This window comes from Martes martes, assembly GCF_963455335.1.
Source record: "Martes martes genome assembly, chromosome: 3".
Lineage (NCBI taxonomy): Eukaryota > Metazoa > Chordata > Mammalia > Carnivora > Mustelidae > Martes > Martes martes.
This window is the reverse complement of record NC_137890.1, coordinates 79,914,957-79,940,082: the sequence shown is the minus strand read 5'-3', so window position 1 is coordinate 79,940,082 and position 25,126 is coordinate 79,914,957. Positions and strand designations below refer to the sequence as shown.

The 25,126-nt window shown below is 37.1% G+C and overlaps 1 protein-coding gene across 1 annotated transcript in view; it reads right to left on the bottom strand.

The window, feature by feature from the left end:
* Positions 1-7,432: 7,432 nt before the first annotated feature.
* Positions 7,433-25,126, bottom strand: part of MICU2 (mitochondrial calcium uptake 2) — a 143,086-nt gene continuing 125,392 nt past the window's right edge. The window contains exons 8-12 of the mRNA XM_080797885.1: positions 23,341-23,438; positions 16,072-16,243; positions 10,990-11,098; positions 9,927-10,084; positions 7,433-8,254 (exon numbers count right to left, since the gene is read on the bottom strand). Coding sequence (XP_080654011.1) covers positions 8,150-8,254; positions 9,927-10,084; positions 10,990-11,098; positions 16,072-16,243; positions 23,341-23,438 — 642 coding nt within the window. The 3' untranslated portion in view covers positions 7,433-8,149. The remainder of the gene's footprint in view (positions 8,255-9,926; positions 10,085-10,989; positions 11,099-16,071; positions 16,244-23,340; positions 23,439-25,126) is intronic.

Here is a 25,126-nt window from a genome sequence, read left to right as displayed (position 1 = left end):
AAAAAAAAGAAAGAAAAGAAAAGAAAAGAAAAAAGAATGGTTTGTGCAGAGAGCAGCAAATGGAAGAGTGAGTCCCATGGAAGACCCAGAGTCAGAACAGTGTAGGGCAAGTGAAGAGCAGGAGCAAACAGCTTGAGGCAGGAGTGAGCCTTGGGGGGGGGGTAGGGGCGGTTCCAGGAGAAACAAAATGGCCACAATGGTGGAGCAAGAAGGAGAGCAATGGGAGATAGGGCTGATAGATTTCAGAGGGAAGGGGAGGAAGAGCCTTGGGACCATGGTAGTAGTTCATATTTTATTGTTAGGGGAAGCCTTTGAAAGTTACCTAAATAGGTTATTTATCTTTTTGGTGGTTACCATAGTTTTCAATATACATTTACAACTGATACATGTCCCCCATGTCAAAGAACACTATACATTTCATAGACTGCTGCTGGGTCCTGCAAGGACATTACAACAGGGTGTTGCCAGTTCCTCCCTCATGTCCAGCGATTACAGCATTACTGTCATTAATTTCACTTATCCACAAGCTGGTGATCACAAATCACCCAAGACATTGTTGTTGTTATTTTCGAGCAAACAATTAGATCTGTTAGATCAATAAAGAATAAGAAAAAAAAAAACTTCATTTATACCTTCTCTAGTACTGTTCCTCTGTGTAGAGCCAAGTTTCTGACCTCCATAATTTTCTTTCTTTCTGAAGGATTTCTTTTAACATTTCATGCAAAGCTGGTACACTGGCAACAAATTCCCTCAATTTTTGTTTGAGAATCTTTGTTTGTCAGCTTCACTTTCAACGGATGATTTTGCTAGATACAGAATTCTAGATTGGTGGTTTTTTTCTTTCCAACTCTTACAAGTATTTCAGCCCATTCTCTTCTTGCTTTTGTGGTTTCTGAAGAGAAGTCCAGCATATAACCCTGAGAGAAAATTTTCTTTGGATATACTAATATATTCTATTAAATTATAATATGAAGCCATTTTACTAGGTGATGCTGCCTACCTCAGATCCTTTAGGTGATGATTCTTTTTTTTTTTTTTTTAAGATTTTATTTACTTATTTGTCAAAGAGAGAGACTGGGAGAGAGAGAGAGAGAGAGAGAGCACAAGAAGGGGAGTGGCAGGCAGAGGGAGAAGCAGGCTCCTCACTGAGCAAGGAGTCCAATGCAGGACTCGATCCCAGCACCATGGGATCATGACCTGAGCAGAAGGCTGATGCTTCACAGATTAAGCCACCTAGGCATCCATGGTGGTTATTCTATATTTTTGTTTTATATTGGACCTCAGGTGCATAGTGTTGAGTTAGTCATACGTCCTATTTTGAGGCACACCATCATTATTGGTCTAAGCAATGCCTCTCATTTTATTTATTTTTTAAGATTTTTTTAACTTGTTTCCCCCATTATTCCTTTTCCCCAGCCATTCTCCCACATCCTCCGTCTGCCAATATTGTCATTCTTGTATTTTAAATTTGGGTAAATTGTATTTGTTATCAATCTTATTTTTTTTTCTGTTTTAAGCTCAATATTATATTTTGCAGATTTGTCCATGTTGTTCTGGTTTATAGCTCTCTATTCTACCTAGTATTCCTAAGCATGCACTCACCACATTTTACTTATGCAACTCTTCATGGTGGACACTTGTGTTCCTCCAACTTCCCACTACTACAGTTAACGCTGGGATGAACATCTTTGGACATGCCCTCTTATAGACTTGTGCTCATTTCTCTGAGGGTATCTGTCCAAGAGGGAGACTTCTGAGTCACTGGGTGAACATCTACTTAATTTCACTAAAGACTGTCAGATTGTTTCTAACTGGTAGCACATGAGGGAGGGATTCTGTTGCTCCATGTCCACATGAACACTGGGTATTATCAGATTCCTATTTTTTGCCAATCTGATAAGGTATAAATTGGTATCTTGTTTTAATTTGCATTTCTCTGGTTACTAGTGAGCAAACATTTCTTTTTTAGTCACTCAGATCCATCTGCTGCTGAATCCCTCTAGTGATCTCTTTGATTACTTTTCATAATTTCTTTATTGACATTCTCATTTTGTTCAGACAGCATTTTCCTGATTTCCTTTAGTCTTCATCCATGGTTGTCTTTAGATCATTGAACATATTTAAGGCAGTTCATTTAATGCCTTTGACTATTAATTCCAGTATCTGAGCTTCTTCAGGGATGGTATCTGTGAAATACTTTTTTTCCTGTGAATGAATCATACTTGCCTGTTGCTTTGTATGGAATATACAAAGCAAATTCCATAGTTTTTAGTTAAGAACTCAACATTATATGTTGTAGGAGCTCTAGAAACCTAATTCTCCCATTCCTCTGGGATTGCTTGTTTTTGCTTTTTTGTGGGTAGATCCATCCTCTTGTGGCTTTTCCAAACTATTTTTAAAAAGCATGTATTTCTTGTTTTGTGGTTCCTGAAGTTTTCAATTTTCTCTGTGGCCAGCCACTGACCTGACAAAGATTACCTTATATAAGGAGAAAAAGGTCTTGTCTCTTTAACTCCCCTGTAGCTGGGAAGCTACTCGTAGGAAGTGGGTGTTCAAACATGGCTGATCTCTGTGCTGGTCCTTCAGTGAGCAAAAGCAGCAATCAGCTATCAGTACAATGTTCTTTTTGCCCACCCTGAGTCTAGTAAGTAACACCTGGAATGTAGGCTATGTCCACAGCTACTTGCTACTGGGCTGGAAACTGTAACCTTGCAAAAGGCTCAAATTCACAAAAATTTACCCGCCTCTTCACTGAGTTCTCCCACATGCTGAACCTCTTCTACTAAGCTCCAGGGTTCTAAAATAGTAACTTTAGACAGTTCCTGCCAGTTCAATAGGTGTTTAGGTGGAGGGATAGATTCTTAGTTTCCTACTCTGCCATCTTCCTTGACATCACTCTCTACATTATGTTTTGTTTATATGATTTAACTCCCAGAGGGTAAACCTATTTCTTTCTAACTTTTGGGACGGCACTTCAACTTTGTTTCTGTCTCTAGCACCTGTTCTGTCTTCCAACCATAGCAGAGCCCCTGGCCAGATTCTCTCACTTGTCCTCTACATTCAAGGCCGAGGCCAAAGCAGAGCTGCCTTACAGTTCTGAGAAGACAGCTCCTGAGAGAGCTCTTTTCTTTTTCCTGCCCAGTCCTGTAACAGAAAAGCTGAAGTATCAGGAAAAGTCATGCACATATAGGGATATTACTTGTCTCATTTTTTCTTCCTCCCTTTCTGCCTCCCTCCTTTCCCTTTTTTACTCTGTATTTTCCACATTTTTTTTGAGCAACCAGCTCTTTGATGGATGCTGGGGAGATGGTGTTAAAAGAATGATAGGTCCTTGTTCTTAATGAGCTATTAGTTGAGTGAGAGAGGCAGATGAAAAATTCCAGTATTCTTGGTGAGGTTTGAAAGAGGTGGAAAAAAGACACTGAGAGAGCTGAGAGAGGGAATGCCTAAATGAGTTTGAGGGAAAAGCAGGAAGAAAAATGGGAAACTTCACAAATGAAGAAGTACTTGAAGAAGTTAGGTAGGAACCTCTCCCAGAGCACTAGCAAGTCCAAATACTTGGAGAGTGAGAACATGGACAGTTGGGGAGCTAGAAAGTAATTTTGGTGTAAGGTGTATGGGGGAGGGTCAGGAGATGAGGTGAGAGGTAGGTGGGGGGCAAGAGCATGTAGAAGTTGAATTTTATTTTGCAGTGACTGTAGTATCATGGGATTGTCAGTAGTGGTGGCATGATCGGATTTGTTTTAAAATAATTAATCTGGTGTGAGGCACGTGGATGGCTTAGTTGGTTAAGTGTCCGACTCTTGATTTTGGCTCAGCTCAGGATCTAAGCATCATGGGATTGAGCCCCACGATGAGTTCTGCACTCTGTGGAGTCTGCTGGAGGTTCCCTCTCTCCCTCTCTTTCTCCTGTACCCTTGCTCATTCACTCCCTCTTTCTAAAATAAATAAATCTTAAAAAAAAAAAAGAAAAATCTGGAGTGAAGGCAGATTTGAAAGACATCAACAACAGTAATTTAACACATAATTTGCTCCCATGCATTTTATGTATGTCTCATTTAATCCTCATAACACACTATTACATTGGAATTATAATCATTCCCACTTTTTAGATGAGGAAATGAGCACATAAAAGTTAAATACATTGCCAAAGGTTAGAGAGTTGTTAAGTGATGGAGTTGAGGTTGAATCCAGTAGTCTAACACTAGTGTGGATGCTTAATCACTGTGCTGTTAGTGGGGGCCAGCCCTGGAGGGCACCAGTATTCTGTTGCAGTGATCTAAGGGCCTGAACTAAGGCAGTGGCAATGGGGCTGGAAGGTGGAGAACAAGTCTGGGAGATTTTGAGGAAGTAGAATTGAGAGGGTTTCATTCAATATGGAGGAATAAAGGAGTAAGTAAGATTCTAGGACAACTGCTTTGTTCCTGGTTTGGCTCTCTATTGAGAGACACTCACTGAAAAAAAGGAGCACGTATGAAGAAGCAACGTTTCGGAAAAGAATGGGGAGATGATCAGGTCAGTTTTGGACAGGTTGAGCCAACAAAATGGGGACATCCAGAAGCTGACGGGGCCAGGAATTCAGAGGAGGGAACAGAAGCCAGAGGTGTGCATGAGATCCCTAAGGGAGTGGACAAGAAGAAAAGAGGTGGAGGCAGGGTTCAGGAGAGGACAACTGCCACCCTCCTGCCTTCAAGATAAGCAGAGGAATACAAGGTAACCACCAAAATATTAGGGGACTCAATGATCATTTATTCAATAAAATCATAGTAAAGGAAAGGACTGAAGATTGAGTTCAGATTAGGAAGTGCAGCTGCTTTCAAGGTGACTCTTTTCACAGTCCTAAGAGGAGACACTGGCAAACCCAGTTTGCTTATTTGATACAATATTTCATCCATGTTCTTTTCAAATGGATCAAGTTGTTTGCAGCAATCATACAATAATGATGAAAATGAATTATTCATTTTTGGACTCTTTTCCAGTTGTAGAATATTTCCTTTTGTCTTGGAAAAATTGAACTGTCTCCTCAATCCCATCCCCGAAAACTCGTTTTAAGAAAGTCTACTCCTCTGTTCTCTAACACTGCTTTATTATTAAAAATGTTATATTTAAAAAGTTTTCTGGTTAGGGGCACCTGGATGACTCTGCTTTGGGCTCAGGTTGTGATCCTAGTCCGGGATGGAGTCCCACGTCAGGCTCCTTGCTCAGTGGGGAATCTGCTTCTCCCTCTTTAACTTCCCCTACTCGTGGTCTTTCAAATAAATGAACAAATGAATAAAATCTTTTAAAAAATATTTTATTTATTTGACAGAGAAAGAGAGATCACAAGTAGGCAGAGAGGCAGGCAGAGAGAGAGGGGGAAGCAGGCTCCCAGTCGTGCAGAGAGCCCGATGCGGGGCTCCATCCCAGGATCCTGAGATCATGACCTGAGCCAAAGGCAGAAGCCCAACCCACTGAGCCACCCAGGCACCCCAACAAATGAATAAAATCTTAAAACAAATTTTCCTGGTTAGTTTTCAGTCTCTACTTTTAGACTATATGTTCCATGACAACAGTGACCATTTATCTTAATTCACCATTTTGTTTGGCAACCTAGCAGGTTCTTGTTTGCATACTTACTGACTGATGTTAAAAGCCACCCTTCCCTATTTCTTTCCCACTCCTTGCCTTTCTCCTTCTCTGTCCCTTTCTCCTTTTCCTTCCTTTATACAGATATTTGTTGGATGACTTCTATAAGCCGGGAAGATTTAAAATTTTAAAATTTCGTATATATTGTCTTTAACATGTATTTTATATAAATTATGAAATTTTATAAATTACATAAACTTTATTTTAATGTATATATAAAATATAAATCATATATAACATATATAAACATAAAATTTAATTACATAAAATTTTATATAAAATATATAGATGACTAAGGCACTGTTCTAATCCTGACTTAACAGTTTAGCAAAGACATACTTGATATGTAATCAGAAAGTGGATTTCTAGAGCTTTGCCACAAGGACAGGAGAGTGAAAAGCATCGCCATCAGGAGAAGCTGGTGTGTAAAGGCTTGGAGGTAGGGAAACATGAAAATGAAAAGCATGGGTGTATGTGGGGAAAGGCCAGAAGTCTTACAGGGCTGGAGCATAGTATTCATGGGATGCTGTGCAAAGTGGGCAGAGGGAGTCAGTGCCAGGTAGAAGCTGGAAAAATTGACACTGTGAAAACACTAGAAACTATTCTAGGTTTTGACTTTTATACCCCTAATCTTTACCCGTAGGGACAACTGGGCAGTCAGGTAGGAGAGAGTCAGATAGAATTTTTATGGCTAACAGGAAATGATGGAGGATGCAAATCCTCTATTTGCACTGCTTATCTTTTCTCGTGGTTTGGTTTTAAAGAAATATAAAAATTAGTTATTTCTAGAATAATGAGAACAAATTTATGTTTCCTAATCAGCAGCAAAATGAATTTTTTTAAAATAATAATTGGACAAAAGCTTTTACCACTTGTCGTTCTTAAGCATTAATTGTACAAGAGTCTTCCATGTAGCAGCTGTCAGGGAGCAGTTTCTCTTGTCCCATTAATCAATTAGTTAATTATCAGTGTTAAGCTCCCTGATTAATTTATTCAATAGGTTATGATCCATTGGTGGCATTAATTACTTTGATACTCACATTGTACCAGATTTGGCCAGAGAGAGCCTCCTGAAGTTGGCTCTTGTCCTTTTGATAAGTCCTCATTGTTTTTTAAGTACTTCTTTACTTTCAGGCTCATCTTGTACTTTTCCTGCTCCATTCTCAGAATCAGCCATTTAACCAGGGAATGGAATGTGTTTTAAATATTTGCAATATTCTTGTTTGAGTAGTATATTTTTATTTTTATTTATTTTTAAAAAGATTTTATTTATTTATTTGACAGAGATCACAAGTAGGCAGACAGGCAGGCAGAGAGAGAGAGAGAGGAGGAAGCAGGCTCCCTGCTGAGCAGAGAGCCCGATGCAGGACTTGATCCGAGGACCCTGAGATCATGACCTGAGCCGAAGGCAGAGGCTTAACCCACTGAGCCACCCACGTACCCGAGAAGCATATTTTTAAAAAATAATTTTGACTTACTGTGTTAAAAGTGCCATTTTATTAACAGCATTTTATATTTAATGCCAATTAATTTTTAGTGCCATTTTAAACATTTACCCACCACCTAATATATCCCATGAGACCCAGATCTTGTGATCAAGATTCCCCAATCACAGTAGTTTATTTGTTTGCCTTTATTTATTTATTTATTTTTTTAAGTAGGCTCCAAGCCCAGTGTGGAGCCCAACATGGGCCTTGAACTTATGGCCCTGAGATCAAGACCTGAGCTGAGATCACCAGTCAGACATTTGACCAACTGAGCTACCCAGGTGCCCCACTAGTTTTTTTTTAATTTTATTTTTAAGTAATCTGTACACCCAGTGTGGGACTCAAACCCACAACCCCAAGATCAAGAGCTGCATGCTCCACCAACTGAGCCAGCCAGGCACCCCACCAGTTACACTGGTTTTTAAGAACATACACCAATGAGGTGGTCAAGGTTGTCAATACTAATGAGAGAATTTACATTTATAAGAAAAAGCTTTAAAAAACACATGTAATTTTTGTATCTGAGTAAATATTTTATTTCTATATAAGATATTGACATTTACACATTTAAAAGACAACTAATATACAGCTAACTGTAATAAAATACACAAGAAGCTTATGAGATATGAGAACACAGATAAGAAAACCTAAGAAGTTTTTAATTTAATTTGCCCTACTGGGAACATCAGGACTCCTGGACTTGATATTGACCTTATGTACCAAGTATTTTTTTCTGTAAGTACTAAGTTGACACCCTTCCAAAGAGCACGTTGTACTACTGTGTCTAAGAAATCAGTGAATAACTAGGTTTTCCGTCTTATCAAAGTACAAAACATTGCCTCAATTCTAGGCCTTCTGACAGAATCCAGTATCTACTTTTACTAAGTTCTTTAATGAAATTTCATTAAGAAATTATTGATTCAGAAATACAAGACATCTTTATATTACAAAGAAAATCAAGAAGACAAAATCTAATATTTTAGACAAATTCCCAATTCTGACATCTGGCGCAATAGGATTCCCAGATTATCTTTTTTCTAAAAGAGATTTCTTCCAGCTTGTTTCCAGACTTCTTTTACTCCTTTAATGCTCTCTCTTTTCACACATTTCCAGTATTCTTGTACACTTTGTTGTTGTGGTACCTGTTAACCAAAAGTAAACGTAGAGATCATTCTCTTCAGGGTTAAATATGATTTCACGTGAGCTCTGTTATTATTTCCCGCATGCCTCCAAAAAGTACTCGAGGTGGATTATGTTGTAAAAAATAACTGTAACAACAGGACAGGACAGGACAAAAGTACAACAGGACAAAAGACAAAAAAGTGAATGTGATGTAGGAATATCCTTGAGGGAATTAGGGAATGGAGGCTGACTAAATATACCTGATTGGAGCTTCCTCCTTAAGAAGATAATGAAGACTGTGGGTGATCTTCTTTCACATATTGGTTTAAAATGTAATCATTTCACAATACTTCGTAATATTTTATGTTTCCCTTTTTATGGTGAACTTCATTTAGCTATGTGGAATAAAAATTAAAAGCCTAAAACTTTGATTTAACCTTGCTGAAGTTAAAATGAAACAATATATTTGATACAAACCCTTAAGAAGAAATAATATAATTCACCTAAGTGCTCTGTGAAGTAAAAACTTCTGTATGGGTATTATTTCTCTCAGTTAAACAAGAAAGTAAAGGTTAGAAAACATTTGTATCCTGGTCACCACAAGAGCATAGCATTGTGGGAAATCTGTCAAATGGAAGCAAAAGTTTACTTTAGATTATATAATAGATATAATACAAAAAATATAATAGGTATTTACAAAATATCTATTATATAATATAAAATAGATATAATATAGATATAAATATAGATGTAATATAATATAAAAATCAGAAAAATAGATATAATATAAAAAAATCAGAAAAAAAGTATTTTTTCTGATTGATTTACAGGTCTTCTATTTAATGTCTCTTGAGAAATGGCAAAGGGGTTCCTTAGTATATTAAACTGTTAACTGCAAAGGCTGGTTTAATTTCCAGGGCTATGATCATTAACTATGAAGTACTGTATGACTACCAAGCTTATAAAACATGTTTGCTAACAGAAATTATATTTGCTCATTTTTCCACAAATGTTTGTGAGAGGAAAACAAAGGTGTTTTGAGTTGTAAATAAATAGATTTGTTTATGAACCTACCATATTCTCTCCCTCATTTTCCTTTCTTCTGGCCTAACTACCTACTTATCACATAGTTCTCTTTCCACTGTTATTTTCAACCTGCAGACTGCTTTAAACAAAATTTTGAGCTTTATTTGTCCCACAGACCAATATATGAATTTGAGTGGCTAACATTTACTTCAAGTGTCTCAGGCACTATACTAAGTATTTTACACTTAATTCTCACAAAATTTTTTTTCTGGTAAATTCTGTTAGTTTCCTCATTGTACACAGATGAGGAATGTGAGGCTCTGAAAAATTAAGTGGCTTTGCAAGATTAGGCAATTCATAAGTGACAGAGTTGGGATTCGAATTTAGGTGTGTTTAACTACAGAGCCCAAAGCAAAATTCTAGCCCATGATTTCTGAATAGTGGTTTCTGATTAGATTCAGATAAAAAAAAAAAAAAAAAGAAGGCAAAGAAAAATACTGGATCCCATCTGTAGGAGATATCTCAGTGTTGTGATCATAGCTTATAATCTCTTTATAAATGATAAAACCTCCATTTAAGACTATAGGTTCATCTAAATTCTAGGTGAAATACCATTCATTTAATTACATGTAAACATGTAATTATTTAAAAACTCAAAATTTTTACCCATAAACCTCGATGCATCCTGTTTTTTAAAACCCCGAGAAACTCTCCATGACTAAGACATTCATCACCATCCACATCAAAGATCTTGAAGACAGTGTCCAAAATATTGTTGGAGAGCTCCTGTCCTGTTGCTACTTTCACGGCCCTCTTAAACTCCGCTGAAAGAAAACATACAAGAACTCATCAAACATGTGAAATAGTCTAAGTGGAATTCATCTAAATTTTATTATTTGCGAAGCAAAAAACAAAAAACAAAAAACACCTAAAAGTATTCATTAACGGGAAGTAAAACAAAACCAAAAATACTCAGTAAGAACATACTGAAATAACAAATTTGGCTGAGAAATGTCATGAAAGTAACTGAAAGAGAAGAAGGCTATTTTAATTTTTTTAAAAAGATTTTATTTATTTATTTATTTGACAGAGAGATCACAAGTAGACAGAGAAGCAGGCAGAGAGAGAGGAGGAAGCAGGCTCCCCACTGAGCAGAGAGCCCGATGCGGGGCTTGATCCCAGGACCCTGGGACCATGACCTGAGCCGAAGGCAGAGGCTTTAACCCACTGAGCCACCCAGGTGCCCCGGCTATTTTAATTTTTAAAAATTTTATTTATTATTTATTTTGAAATATTTTATTTATTTGACAGAGAGAGAGAGCGTGAGCACAAGTAGGCAGAGTGGCAGAGAGTGAGAGAGGGAGAAGCAGGCTCTCCACTGAGCAGGGAGCCCAACTCAGGGCTCGATCCCCAGGACCCTGGAATCATGACCTGAGTTGAAGGCAGACACTTAACTGACTGAGCCACCCAGGTGCTCCTTAATCAATGTTTTAAAGAAGGTATTTAAATATTCCCTTTTCCTTCTTAGGGGAAAATAAGGAAAGTAAAAGCAAATAAAGTAATAGTTAAATGTGAGAGTCAATGTTGTAAGTCTAGAGTAACCACAATGAACTAAAAGGCAAATCAACTCTTTTATTGATAACTGGCTCCCTGATTGGTATGTTCTAGTTGAAGAAGAGACTGATACTGTTTATAGATGATAAAAATTAAGTTAAGTCATGTAACTTACCCAATCTGACAGGACGATGAGCTAAACTGAACATTTGCATAGCAATAGCAAAGTCTTCCAAGTGGGTTGTAAAATGACAAAATGATTTGAACTCATCCAAACTAATGCTCTAATAAAATAACAAAAGTGAATTTTAATTAAAATTTTGTAAATACATTAAATAATCTTAGCATATAAGCCTAAGTCCTGTTTCTACAATAATGCTTATGAACTTTTGTAGCTTTCTAAGAAGGTCTATTAAAAAGAAAGGGCACACAGTGAATGGTTGTGTAGACTGCATAGTGGGTGAAAGGTCTCCTGGAACAGGGCAAGACCTGGGGTGACCCTGTGGTACAGACTGGATTCTGTCTTCTCAAAATTCATAGGTTGAACCCTAACACCCAACATGATTGTATTTGGAGACAGGGTTGTTAGGGAGGCAATGAAGGTTAAATGAAGTCATAAAGATAGGATCCTAATTTGATAAGGACTAGTGTCCCAATAAAATGAGGAAGAGACACCAGAGCTCTCTCACTCTGGATGTAGGCACATAGGCCATGTGAGGACACAGTGAGAAGGCAGTGGTCTCCAAACTGGGAGGAGAGACTTCACCCAAAACCAACTTGCCAGCACCGTGATCTTGGACTTCCAGGCTCCAGAATGCGAGAAAATAAATTTGTTGTTTAAGCCATCCAGGCTGTGGTATTTTGTTATAGCAGCCTAAGGAAACTAATACATTCTGTTAAGTGGTCCGCCTCCTTCCTTTTCTGCTTTATCAATGGACACAGCACTGAGTAAAAGCACTGGGTTTTGGAGTTAGAGGAACCAATGCTGAAACTTCAGTTCTGCCATTTACTATGTGCGTGGTCTTTCCCTCTCTGAGCCTTAGGTAAGTAACCTTTCAGGAATTAAGTAATTTGTTCAAGGTCTACTAAATGGAACACTGGGATTTGAACCTTGATTCATCTGACTTTAAAACCTATGCACATAAAAACAAAACAAAAAATAAGTTAGAAAAACTAGTTTTTCTGTTGAAAAAGTAAACCAAGTATGAAAATTCTTAATTTGAAAATAAATTCTTCCCTGACTGAAAACATTTCTCTTTGTAGGGACCTTCAGGATCATGTCCTCTGTTTATCTGTGGTCTTATTCAAGTTTCACTGAGTAATTTTTACTTTTAAAATTTTAAGTAAGTTTTTGAAGAGGTAACATATACACATGGTAAAAAAAAAATCTAACAATATTATAGATAAAAAATAAAGTTTTCTTTCTTCCTTTGACCTTCAGTTCCCTTCCCCACAGGCAAAGCACTGTTACCAATTCTTTGTGTGCCCTTCCAGAAATATTCTACTCATAGAAAAGAACACACACACACACACACACACACACACACCCCTGTTTTACACAATGGAAGCATCCTCTTTGCATATTTCTATACCTTGTTTTATACTTTAAAAAAAAAATTATTTATTTATTTGAGAGAGAGAGTGGGGGCAGAGACAGAGAAGGAGAGAATCCTTAAGCAGACTCCCCACTGAGTGCAGAGCCTGAAGCAGGGCTTGATCCCAGGACCCTGAGATCATGACCTGAACTGAAATCTAGACTCAGACGCTTAACCAACTGAGCCACCCAGGCAATCCCCACCCTACTTGCTTTATACTTTTAACAATAGATCTTACTAACACAAATAAGAGTGGCTGTTTCTCTGCATCATAATCTCAAAGCTATCACTGGGTGCAATCTTTCTGATTTTTCTTTCACCGATAAGTGAAAAATGGCATGCCAACAATGTTTGAATCTGTATGTCTTGAATTGTGAATGATGTGAAACACTTTTCGGTTTTATGGTCTTAACTAGTCATTTGTAAATTTCTCTTCTTGTGTCTTTTTTATGTCCTTTGCGCAGATTTTTAATGAGCTGTTTCGTGACTTATTGCTGGGAGACAAGCCTCCATGGGTCTCTCATGTTTCTGCACATCTTTTAAAGAGAGGCTCCAACCACCTTTTTATTCCAGACTGTCTTTCCAAGGATGTTTGTCTAGTGAACAGCCTTGAATATTGACAATGTCTCATTTGGAAGCAGAGGACAGTTTTGCTTACTGCCCATTATAAAACATTCAGATTCCTGAAGATGAGCTTTCTTGGCTATGTGCATGGGCAGCATCCAACAGGCCCCTCAATGTGGTCTCTGTAGGACTTGGGAGATGAGAAGGAAGACATAAACATGATGCTCAGCTATTGCTATGCTATGAATAATAAAGTTTTTTTCTCTCTGACCCAAGCATATGTCTTCTGTCAGCATCCATGAAATGGCACAGGCTAATTTACAAATAGAAAAAATCTCAGATACTTTACAGTTATTAACACGTTGATTTTTAGGATCCTATTATATATTAAATAGGGCAAAATGTGAGACCCTTCAAAGTTCTTTTTGTTTTTTTTGTAAGACCCTTCAAAGTTTTTGATTTTTAAACAAATTTTTAAGGGGGAAGGGGCGAAGGGAGAGGGAGAGAGAAAACTCCAAGCAGGTTCCATACCCAGGGCAGAGCCCAGTGTGGGATATCTCATGACCAAGAGATCATGACCTGAGCTGAAATCAAGAGTCAGACACTTAAATGACTGAGCCACCCAGGTGCCCTCAAAGTTCTTGATTTTTAAGATCTCATTATAAAGAAATGGGCCTATTACATGTAATGCAAATATTCCTCCTCTCACCATTTTGTTATTTTTTTTCTTTTCACTTGGATTATAACTTTGGGGGCGGGGGATGAGGGAAAGCAGAATTTTAACTTTTAGGTAGCAATTTCACCAATTTTCCTTGAAAGCTTCTGATTTTTGCCTAGAAAGATATGTATATCCCACTCTAAGATGATTGTTTCCCAGTTTTCTTCTAAACACACTCAGTTTCACTTTTCTCTCTCTTTTTTCCAAGATTTTATTTATTTTTGAGAGAGAGAGAGCATGAGCAAGTGGGGAGAGGCAGAGAAAGAGGGACAAGCAGATTCCTGCTGAGCAGGGAGCCTGATGTGGGGCTCAATCCCAGGACCCTGAGATCATGACCTGAGCAGAAGGCAGATGCCTAACCAACTGAGCCACCCAGGTACCCCATTTTTCTCTCTAACATTTAATTCTTAGATCCATCTGGAATTTTAGAGTAGTAAGTAAGGAAGAGGTTTATCTTCATTTTCTCCCTCAGATGACCAGTGAATTAACCTATTATTAACTTACTAACAATTAACTTATTATTCCTTGTTTACTCAACTAATTTGCAATATGAATTTACATATACTAAGTTTCCATGCGTATTTGAGTCTATTTTTGGACTTTATATTCCGTTCAGTTGATAGGTCTGTCAAATTCATTGTCAGTAACAGGCTGTTTTAATTATCAATGTTTGATAATACATATTAATATCTCAGGAGTCTTTTTTTGAAGACTTAATTTTTTTTAAAGCTTTTATTTATTTGACAGAGGGAGACACAGCAAGAGAGGGAATACAAACAGGGGGAGTGGGAGAGGGAGAAGCAGGCTTCCCCTCTCATCGAGCAGGGAGCTTGATGTGGGGCTCGACCCCAGGACCTTGGGATCGTGACCCGAGCCCAAGGCAGATGCTTAAAGACTGAGCCATCCAGGCACCCCTAAAGACTTAATTATTTTAAAGCAGTTTCAGGTTCACAGCAAAACTGAAGGAAGGTACAGAGATTTCCCATATAGCTCTTGTCCCCTCAGCATTCTTCTTGTATAAACTTTCATGGTTTATCTAGGTCACTTGTGAGAATCCAATGGCATTTTTACTGGGACCCCAATATCTGGCTCTCTTTTGATTCCAGCACATATGAAAGATTAGACCTTTTTGCTCTGTGTAATTATGTGGGGGTCATGTGATTAGTTTGGCCAATAGCCAAGTGGGACATTTCTAGGCCAAAACATTTAATTGCTGGAATGTACTCACTCCTTAATTTTCCTGACACAGCCTCTGCAGATGATGTTTTTTCCAGATGGTAAAGCTCCAAGATGGCAGAGCTTGGAGAGTCTGGGTCCCTGAGCAACTGTATGCAGAGCCTCCTATCAGCCCACAATGGAAATGTAGCATGATTGAGAAAGAAATCTTTCTTGTGTTAGCCATGGGGGTTTCAGGGTAAATTTGTAACTGCAACAAATCTAGTCTGTTCTGACTAGTATAACCATTACATTTATAGATGAATCTAAGGGAGAACTGCTATATTCATAATACTAAAACTTCCCATTCAATAATAGGAGACGTCACTCTAATTAGGTAAGTTTTCTTTTATAACCAATAAGACTTTAAAGTTTTTTTCCAAATATTTGTTAATTTATTTCTAATTGTTACATGTTTCTATTATAATTATAAATGGGATCTTCATTATATTTTGTTATCTTTTTCTTCACTATAGAAATAGCTTTAAAAAATTATATAAAAATACACATCCACTCCAAAAACATGTATTAAACAATGAACTAAAACCAACACATGAAGTAAAAAAATCACACACAAAAAATCTCACAACAGTATACTAGTCATTATTAGTAGTCTGGCAATCATTTCTTCATATATATACACACACACTAGTGCGATTACATTTTCTAACTTGCAATTTGTACATAGGACAGTTACTGCTAATATATTAGGATTATAACAGGTACTTTCTTGAATTTTTATTGTTTCTAATGGCTTTTCAATTTGATCTCTTGGGTTTTCTAGGTATATCATCACATCTATGCAAATAAAGACAAACTGTGACTCTTTTCAAATGTTTATACTCTTTTATTCTATTAATTAATTTTATTTTATTAATTGGCTAAGATTTCAAGAACAATAAAAGTAATAGTGGTCACAGTGAACATTCTTGTCTTATTCCTGACTTTACTGGAAGTGCAAAACTCATATTTGCTATACTGATTTTACCTTAGGCAATAATACATTGATATGAAAATAGTATATAAAACATTTTTCACCTTGACTTTATACTTAAATAATAGAGAGTAACATGGTTTTTACTTTGAAAGTTACTTTATTGAATTACATAAATATTTCTAACATCATTTCATCTTTACCAGAAGCATAATAAAAAGCGTTACCAACCTCTCCTGCTGTCAACTTCTCTCTTACATTTTTCCAATAGATGTCTTTATTTTCAGTGTTAGTGAAAAAAAGCAGCCACTCTGCAAAGTCTTCTTTTCTCATGAAACTCAAACCTTTAGAAAACTGAATGAATTCCATTTCTTGGACCTCTGTTTGTAAATTCTCCATAAATCTAAATGTTAAAATACAAAATTGATATAAGGAGCTAGTAGCATGCAACCTTCATATTGTAAATGGAACTGCAAAGCACCTTCAGCACTACCTACTGGAGTGGCTGGTCTCTTGAAATGTTGAGTCAAACAAAGTATTAGTGCTGTGCATGGGGTGGGGGAGTGGAGGATGCAGAGAGGCTGATTAAGTCCAATACTTGACTCAATCTGTCACTCCTTATACTCAATTTGTTTATGCAAATTATACTTGGCAACCTACATTCTGATAAAGATTTACAAAATTAGGTAAAATGTTGCTTTGATGCATCTATAACATTTTTTTCCCCCAACACAGAAAAATTACCCATAATCAGAGAAACTTAACATTCAGTTGGGCTACTATTTTTAGAATGTTAATCATAATTAATAGCTCCTAATATTTTTCAGATACCAAAGTTGATTAATGTAGTCAATGACTTTGCATCAAAAGCTTAGATTTACTTAAAAATATTTATAATCATTTGGATAATAACATATGAATAAATGACTCAGTATTCTTTTAAAAATAAAAACACGTCACTCTGATCAAACTGTCACAAACAGCTCCCTGAGAAAACGCCCTGATAAAGGATATCAGATTAAAAAAACCTTCTTTGAACAAGGACTCAGATATGCTGCATATGATTTATTTATAACCTAAATCATGTGAAAAGTTTTATTATCTCCCTGTGTTTTAACATATTTCTGATAGCTTTATTCACCTTTCTACATGTTAAAAATCTGTCATGTCATAATTCAATGGAATTACATACATGGGGTGAAAAATTGGTCTACTGCAGTTCAGTGGGAGAGAAACTGCCACTGTTCAAAAACTACTTGCTTTCAGCTCTACATTTATCTCATAAATCTTAAAAGCATGAAGGGGGAGTTTGATTTTAGGCTTCTATCTGTGTGATAGGTAACAATCTGTTTCCTACAACATTTTCTGAATGTACAAGGATACACAGATTTATCAATGCCATGTGTCTTTCTGAGTCAAGGCAGAGGTTTACCTAAAATATGAAGCATTTCCAATTTGGGCTGATAGGTCGATGAAACCTTTTACTGATATACCTTGTCCTTTGTTAGTATTACTGAGTTTTATTATACTGTGTACTGAGAAAATTCAACTTCATAGGATTGTTAAAAAAATGCTTTACTTGCAAATGAATGTACAGAAAATTTAGGAAAGTAGAAAATACGATATAAACATATTACTAACTCATTCCTTTCCTTTTTCTTTTTCTTCAGGCCCTGATGTTGAAATATTATAAATTTAACTGCTGTTAAACTATACATGGTCTGGTTTAAGCTACTTTTATCTTACTAATTATACTACTTCTGAAGAACACAAGTATATTTTAGGAAAACCATCTTTCCTAACTCTAAAATTATAGATCTTGTTATGACTTGAAAATCCTGGAACATGATTACTAGACATAAATATATCAATTGAAGAATTTGTTGTAAATAGAGTCACCAGATATGTCCTGAACAAATTAAATAGTTTATAAATTAGTGGATTAATTGGGAACAATGGGAAAAAAATCTGCTTTTCCTTATCTTTTTTTTTTTTTTTTTAATTTTTTAGGTCACAGGGTGCTGGAGCTGGCTTCTACCAGCTCTGAGAATCGATTGTGCACATGTTTTCCCACCTCTATTTCATGTACAGCAGCTTGAAATTGGCTTGGTAGAGTATTTACATTACTCATTGGCAAATGCAACAAATCAGGCTGTTCTTCTTGAGAGAAGATTGTTAAACATATTTATTAGCACACCAGAGCTTATAGACATCTTTGAATTTATAAAAACTCCTCATGAATTTAGAACATCTTCAACTAATTGGCATTTTAGAATTAAAGTACCTTAGGAACATGTCACATACACACACTATCTCCAGTTACATACCAATCAATTCCCAGTGAAAAAGATCTGAAAACTAGCTGATGAGCTCCTGACAACAAAGGATAAAAGGGCCACACTGTCGTCTCTGTAAAAACTCCACCCCAGGAGAACCAGTAAGGAGGGATCTCACAAATAAGCCAGGTATCCCTGAGGAGTAACAGTCCTACTCTACATCAGGCACCCCAACCTCTGGCACCCACACTGCAGACAAAAGCTCCCAAAATGTGTGGCTCTGAAAGCCAACGGGGGAAACATACACAGCAGGAAAAGAAATGTAGAAGAAAAGGCCCTAAAGAGAAAGGAAAGAAAAAAAGGAAAAGAGAGACTCGAAAAACACAGAGGTAGTGAAGCAGAGTCAGTAAGGGCTACCAACAGCTACCTGAGGATCATTTTTTTTCCCCCTGAGATATATATATATATCCTGGAAAGGAATGGGTTTTTCACAATTAAATTACCTCTTGATTTCGTAACAATGAGTAAACACTGAAATTCCAGCAGACAGAGCTTAAATTATACTTTAGTTTTTATTTAAATGGCTAAGAGCTATCTCAGTCTTTTGACGAATTGTAAAAAACCAACCAAACCGACACAAAAATCAATAACCCAAACAAATCACAAATCTATCCAGATACTCTTTCATTAACTGGTAAGTTTCTCTTGACATGTGGTAGTATCTGCTTAATGTGTCTTCTATCCCTCTGGTCACCTGGTCTAGTGCTAGTTCCTTGAAAGCGCATCCACTGTACCTAACCACCTACCAGGAAACTGTGGGACTAATTCTTTCAGGAACTTTGTGACCATTTAAACCTTTTAAGAGAAACCTGGGTCTGAATTTCTAAGATATTTAACTCTGGACCAAGTCCCTTATTAATCTCATCAAATTCCAGCTGTAAAAAGGGAAGACTAAGGATAGGTGAAATAATATATATGAAACACTCAGACAAGTATCAGGCATGTAGTGATGGCATTGAGGATGCAGGTGACCACCCTTCCTTTTCATCCTCACTCAAGCCCAGACTGAGTATCAAGAATTAGCTACTATTGGGGCGCCTGGGTGGCTTAGTGGGTTAAGCCACTGCCTTCGGCTCAGGTCATGATCTCAGGGTCCTGGGATCAAGTCCCACATCGGGCTCTCTGCTCAGCAGGGAGCCTGCTTCCCTCTCACTCTCTCTGCCTGTCTCTCTGCCTACTTGTGATCTCTCTCTGTCAAAAAAAACAAAGAAAACAAAAAAAAAAACCTTTAAAAAAAAAAAAGAATTAGCTACTATTGCTTCAGCTCCCTGGGGCTGTTGAAGGACTTCTTCAAGGGCGGCCTGAAGAAAATCATACAACAATTGCTTACAGTGACAACAGCAGAAATTAATGATCTACACCTATAACTGGATCCTCAACCCTGCCAACACCCTGCTGCAAGGCCAGGGAGCTCTCTTTTTTATTTCACATGGTGGCTATTTCAATTTGTTTACATTCTCTACGAATCTATCCTACTGGCTTTCTATTTGTCCTCTGCAGATGACTTGCCCCAACTTCTCAGAGAAACTAGAGGTCACTGCTTAGGAAATTCTCTCATTTTCTTGCTATCTCTCTAGGAATGTAACAGCAGGCATCCCCATTCTTCCCACCCCCAATCTCTTTTCTGTCCTAGTGAAAGAAGGAGTCCCTTTTCCTCTTGATGGCTACCTGTGCTCTTAATTCCACCTATATTCCTCTGTTTCTTCCTTCTCTGGGGCCTTGCTCCTCTGGTGACTCCATTCACTCCTGCATTGTCTTTCCTTCTTCAAATCATGTAAACATGTGGGGGGAAACCTTTCTTACATTCCCTTCCTGCTACTGCCCCCTCTCTTCCTTTGCTCTAGTCTCCTTCAAAGAATTACCTGTATTTCTTTCTCCACTCACCCCTCACTCACTTCTCAACCCACTGTAGTCTGCCTTCTGCTCCCACTGACCACATCCACCCTACATTCATAATTTTTTTTTTCCTTAAACTTATTCTTGTGTTCTCTAGTTCAGTGAATAGGTATCACATGTGTCATTGGCTCCACTCAGAAACCAGGCAGTAGCTTAGATTTTTCCTCATTTACTCTTCATCCAGTCACCAATACTATTAAGTCCCTTCTCCAAAGTAATCCCTCGGATTCCTCCACTTTCCTTCTGTTTCCCGCTGCCACCACCTTGGTCTAATTATTATCCTTTCTTCTCTATTAATGCAACAATCTCTACCAGATCTCCCTGCCTTTTGTTTGATTTCCTTAGCCAATCTGCTGGATCTGATGATCACCCTACTGCCCTGCTTCAAGGCCTTCACAGCACTCTTGTTCTTGGCATGGCACAAAAGCCTTCACAACTGTGCTCGGGTTGACCTTCCCACCATCATCTCTCACATTGCTGGTTAAGTCACGATGACCTAGTTTCTGAATCTGCCATGTATTCTCTTGAGTTCAGACATATTACCTATTGATAATCATTGGGTTCACATTAACACTGGCTTGATAATTCTTTCCAATATTATGCAAATATGGGTTCATTTCCTGAGAAATTAAAAACATGAAGTATCTGAACAGAGCAGTAGTCTCTCTACATTATGTCAGTTAAATTATTCTGTGGAATGACAATAAACTTAAACAAATTCTGAGAAATTTTTTCTAACTTAAATTCACTGTGTATTGGCAGTATGACATAATGGACCTATCTAGTACCAGATATTCTGTATATTGTCAGTCCATAAACAGAATTTTGGGCCAAAGACTTAGATAAAAACATCAATATTTTGTAAAGTAAAATTTGACCCAGAGATTTTAACAAAATTATTGTTTTATTGGACTGTAAAACAGATTTTTATTTTTTAAAAAGATTTTTATTTATTTATTTGACAGACAGAGATCACAAGTAGGCAGAGAGGCAGGCGGAGTGAGAGAGGAGGAAGCAGACTCCCCACAGAGCAGAGAGCCCAACGCGGGGCTTGATCCCAAGACCCTGGGATCATGACCTGAGCCGAAGGCAGAGGCTTTAACCCACTGAGCCACCCAGGTGCCCCAAAACAGATTTTTAAATAATTGCTTTTTCCTTAGTGTAAAGTTACTTTGGAATGTTTCTGTCCCAGAAACTTCTAAGTTCTTTTGTATGAAGAATTTAAATTTATAATTTAAGAATTTAAATAATTCATGAAACAAAATCTGGAATATTGATTGGTTAAATTTGACATCAGTACCTTTTCCTATTGATAAAAGAACAACAAAATGGAGTAAGCCTTGCTAAAAGAGTCACTTAAAATGGAGTTGGGAGGACACTGAAGAAGTAGGGCCTATGCATATTTCCTGTCTCAATCCTCAGAAAAATGCTAAACTTGGATTGTTGCCAAACTGCAAGCATCCTGGATGAACGTCTGCTGTATGCAAGAATGGACTCAAATGGACTTTCTGCCTAGCACTAATCTTAGCAACTGATCATGTATAGAATAGTATCACTAAAACCCTGCCAGTACCAATCATAAAAAAACAACTTATGTAACATGCCTAAAATTCCTCCTTTGCCTTTAAAAATCCCAAGCTCCTCTGTGTATTTAAAGCACAACCTGGGTTGCTGCCTTAATTTCTGTCTTCTGAACTGTGATTCCCAAGATCCCAAATAAATGCTTCTTTTCCCCTACAGTGAGTGTACTGGCCTAATTACTGACTCCATTTTATGATACTGCCATAGTTTTTCTTTTCTTCTTCCTTCTCACCTGCTTCTGATAAGCCACTTATTTATATTCTCTTACAAGTGCCAATTTACAGTTGGACTCTTGTTTAGAATAAGAAGTTATATACAAATCAACATATTAAAATTATGCATTAATCAATACCTTAATTATATATAATCACATAATAAATTAACATATATATACATATATAAACTTATTAAGTAGTATTGGGCACTGTCATCTCAGAGATGAAGAAATGGACTGCACTGGAGACTCAGGTTAAACTGCTTGTTCATCAAATCCCACTTAATAAACTGTGAAGTTCTGCATTTGAATCCAGGTCTGTCTAAATCACAAATACGTGTTTTTCAAAATACCGTTTCTCTAAATGAGAAGCTAATATCTGTAGGCAAATACTGTAAGTAGCTACCACAAAAGCTGTAATTTTGTGTCACCTTCCTTGCCTTTCCTTGACACTAATAAGCTGTATCTCCTAAAATAATTTCCCTTATTAGAGCAGTTATAAGAAGGTGGCTGAGACCAAGGACAAACATCTTTTTTATAAGGAAGAGGACATATTACACTCCCATAAAAACCAGACTCAAAGCTCCAAATAACAAAGACCACAAAAATTTTTGTGGAATTTTAATCATTAATATGGTCAGTATGTTGGTGAAAGGTTAGCACAACTGTAAAAATTAACTAGGTTAGGGAATCCTAAAATGAAGGGGGAGTAGTGTATTAGTATGAACAAGTACAGTTGATGATAATGGCTTTGCTTGGTTCTAAATCATGATATTTATTTTAAAACTTAAAGAAATATTAAGATAGTAATATTTTTCAAGTATATAAGAAGAGACATTTTAAAAAATTTTGTGGAGAAAAACTGTTCTAGAGAGGTTAAAATGACTTACTGGAATTTAGCTATGGGGTACACACTGTGATTGGACATAATTCAGAAACTTGGGTCTTCACACATTCCACCTCATTCCTTAATCACCAAGCCCTACAATTTCATCTCCTAAATATGTCTTGAAAACTCTATTTCAAAATCCTTATTGCCACTACACCAGTTCAAGGCTCTCGTCATTTCTTATCTGGAATATCTGAATGGGTTTCTTTCTCATAAAATCTATCCTTTATTCTGCTGCCAAAATGTCGGGCACATCTGACCAGGTATCCTTCATGCATCATTCTTCAGGACCTCCCAATGTTAACTAAAGCTTGATCTTTTGGAGTATGAAATCTTTTGCAGGCAAGTACACACTTTTCCAGCCTCTCTTCTTAACTTTATCATACCACCTTACGTCTATTACTCTAGACTTAACTGCTTATAATTCCCTTTATAAACCATACATTTTCATGCCTCTAGGTCTTTTCTCATGCTGTTCTCTTTTCCTCAGATGCTTTCTCATCCACACATTTTTGCCTGGGTAATTTCTGCTCACATGTCAAGATTCAGCTTAGGTGTCATTTCCTTCAGAAATTTGCATTTACCTTCGAAATTCCCTATAATGAAGTTTTCTTTCTCCTCTTTTTCCAAAGAAATATATCTGAAGGGTTGTGGTAATTTCAGGTTCTTTCACTGTTGATTCCTATAAAAAATGATATAATAATTTCAAGTAATTATAACCAAGAACAACAACAAAAAATGTAGCCTGGACCTCTTTAGGATAATATCCATGAAAGATTCTTGTAACAATAACAACAAAGGTAGAAGAATCCTATCTGTTACTTTGCATAATACTATTCTATAACTGTCTCTGTTCAAGCAAGAGAAAAACAACAAGGCCTTAAATACTCAAGATGGACTTCAGCAGTAAACAAAATCTTAAATCAATCAAAAAAGAGAGCTTTAGGATAGTGAAATAAATATTATTTCAAATGTGATCTCGAGGCGTTTTTTAGTAAGACACTATTTATTTATCTGACAGAGAGAGAGAGGGCACAAGCAGGGGGAGCGGCAGGCAGAGGGAGAGGGAGAAGCAGACCTCCCCCCATGCTGAGCAGGGAGCCTGATGTGGGGCTTGATCCCAGGACCCTGGAATTGTGACCTGGGCTGAAGGCAGACGCTTAACTGACTGATGCAATGCCTGCAGCTCTGAAGGACAAAGATAAATTAGTTCAGATGAGGTGGAAAAGTATCAAGGAGAATTTCATTTGTGCTCTACCACAGCAATGAGAAGCTCTGGATAGACCATGAGCATGAGCAAAAGAAAACAGTATGACAACTAAGCAAAGGCACCATAGCAAGAAATAGAACAAATCCACAAAAGACAAAAAACACCCAGTCTAGAATACGTAATGCAAGGAACAATGTATGACCCCATAAATGCTTTATTTATATTAAAATTTTTTCTATTTTGAGACAGTTATAGATTTACATACAACTGTACAAAATAATACAGAAAGATCTCTTGTACCCTTTACTCAGTTTCCTCCAATGGTGACTGGTGACATCTTACAAAACAACGTAACTTGACACAGTCAACACATAGAAGAACATTTCCTCCACTGCAACAATTCTTTATTTGCTCTCACACCACACTAATTTCTCTCCCACCCACCCTCTCTTTGACCTCTGGCAACTGCTAATTGACTTTCTTTTCCCATAATTTCGTTATTTCAAAATGTTATATAAATAGAACCAAATATTATGTAACTTTTGGTATTGGCATTTTTTGTTTAGCACAATTCTCTGGATACTCATTCAGGCTGTTGCTGTATCAACGGTTTATTCCTTTTTATTGCAGAGTACTATTCCATTGTATGGATTACCAGTTTAACTACTCACTTGTTGAAGGATATCTGGGTTGTTTCCAGTTTTTGGCTATTATAAATAAAGCTGCTAAAAACATCTGTGGACAGGATTTAGTATGAACACAGTTTTTCATTTCTCTAGGACAGATGCCCAGGACTGTATTACTGTTTTATCACAGGGGCAGTATCATTGTACTTTCCCACTGGTAGTAGATGAGTGATCCAATTTCTCCACATCTTGTAGTCATTTGATATTGTCAATTATTTTATTTTAGTCATTTGATGGGTTTGTTAACTGGCACTGTCCTATGATTAATGGTGTTGAGCATCTTTTCATGTGGTTGTTGGCTATTTGTTTATATCCTTTGGGAAAATGTCTATTCAAGTCCTTCACTTAGTTTTTAACTGGGTTGTCTTCTTTTCTTTAAGTCTTTATTTAAGTTCCAGCTAAGCATATAGTGTAATATTAGTTTCAGGGGTACAATATAGTGATTCAACACTTCCATACATTACCTGGTGGTCA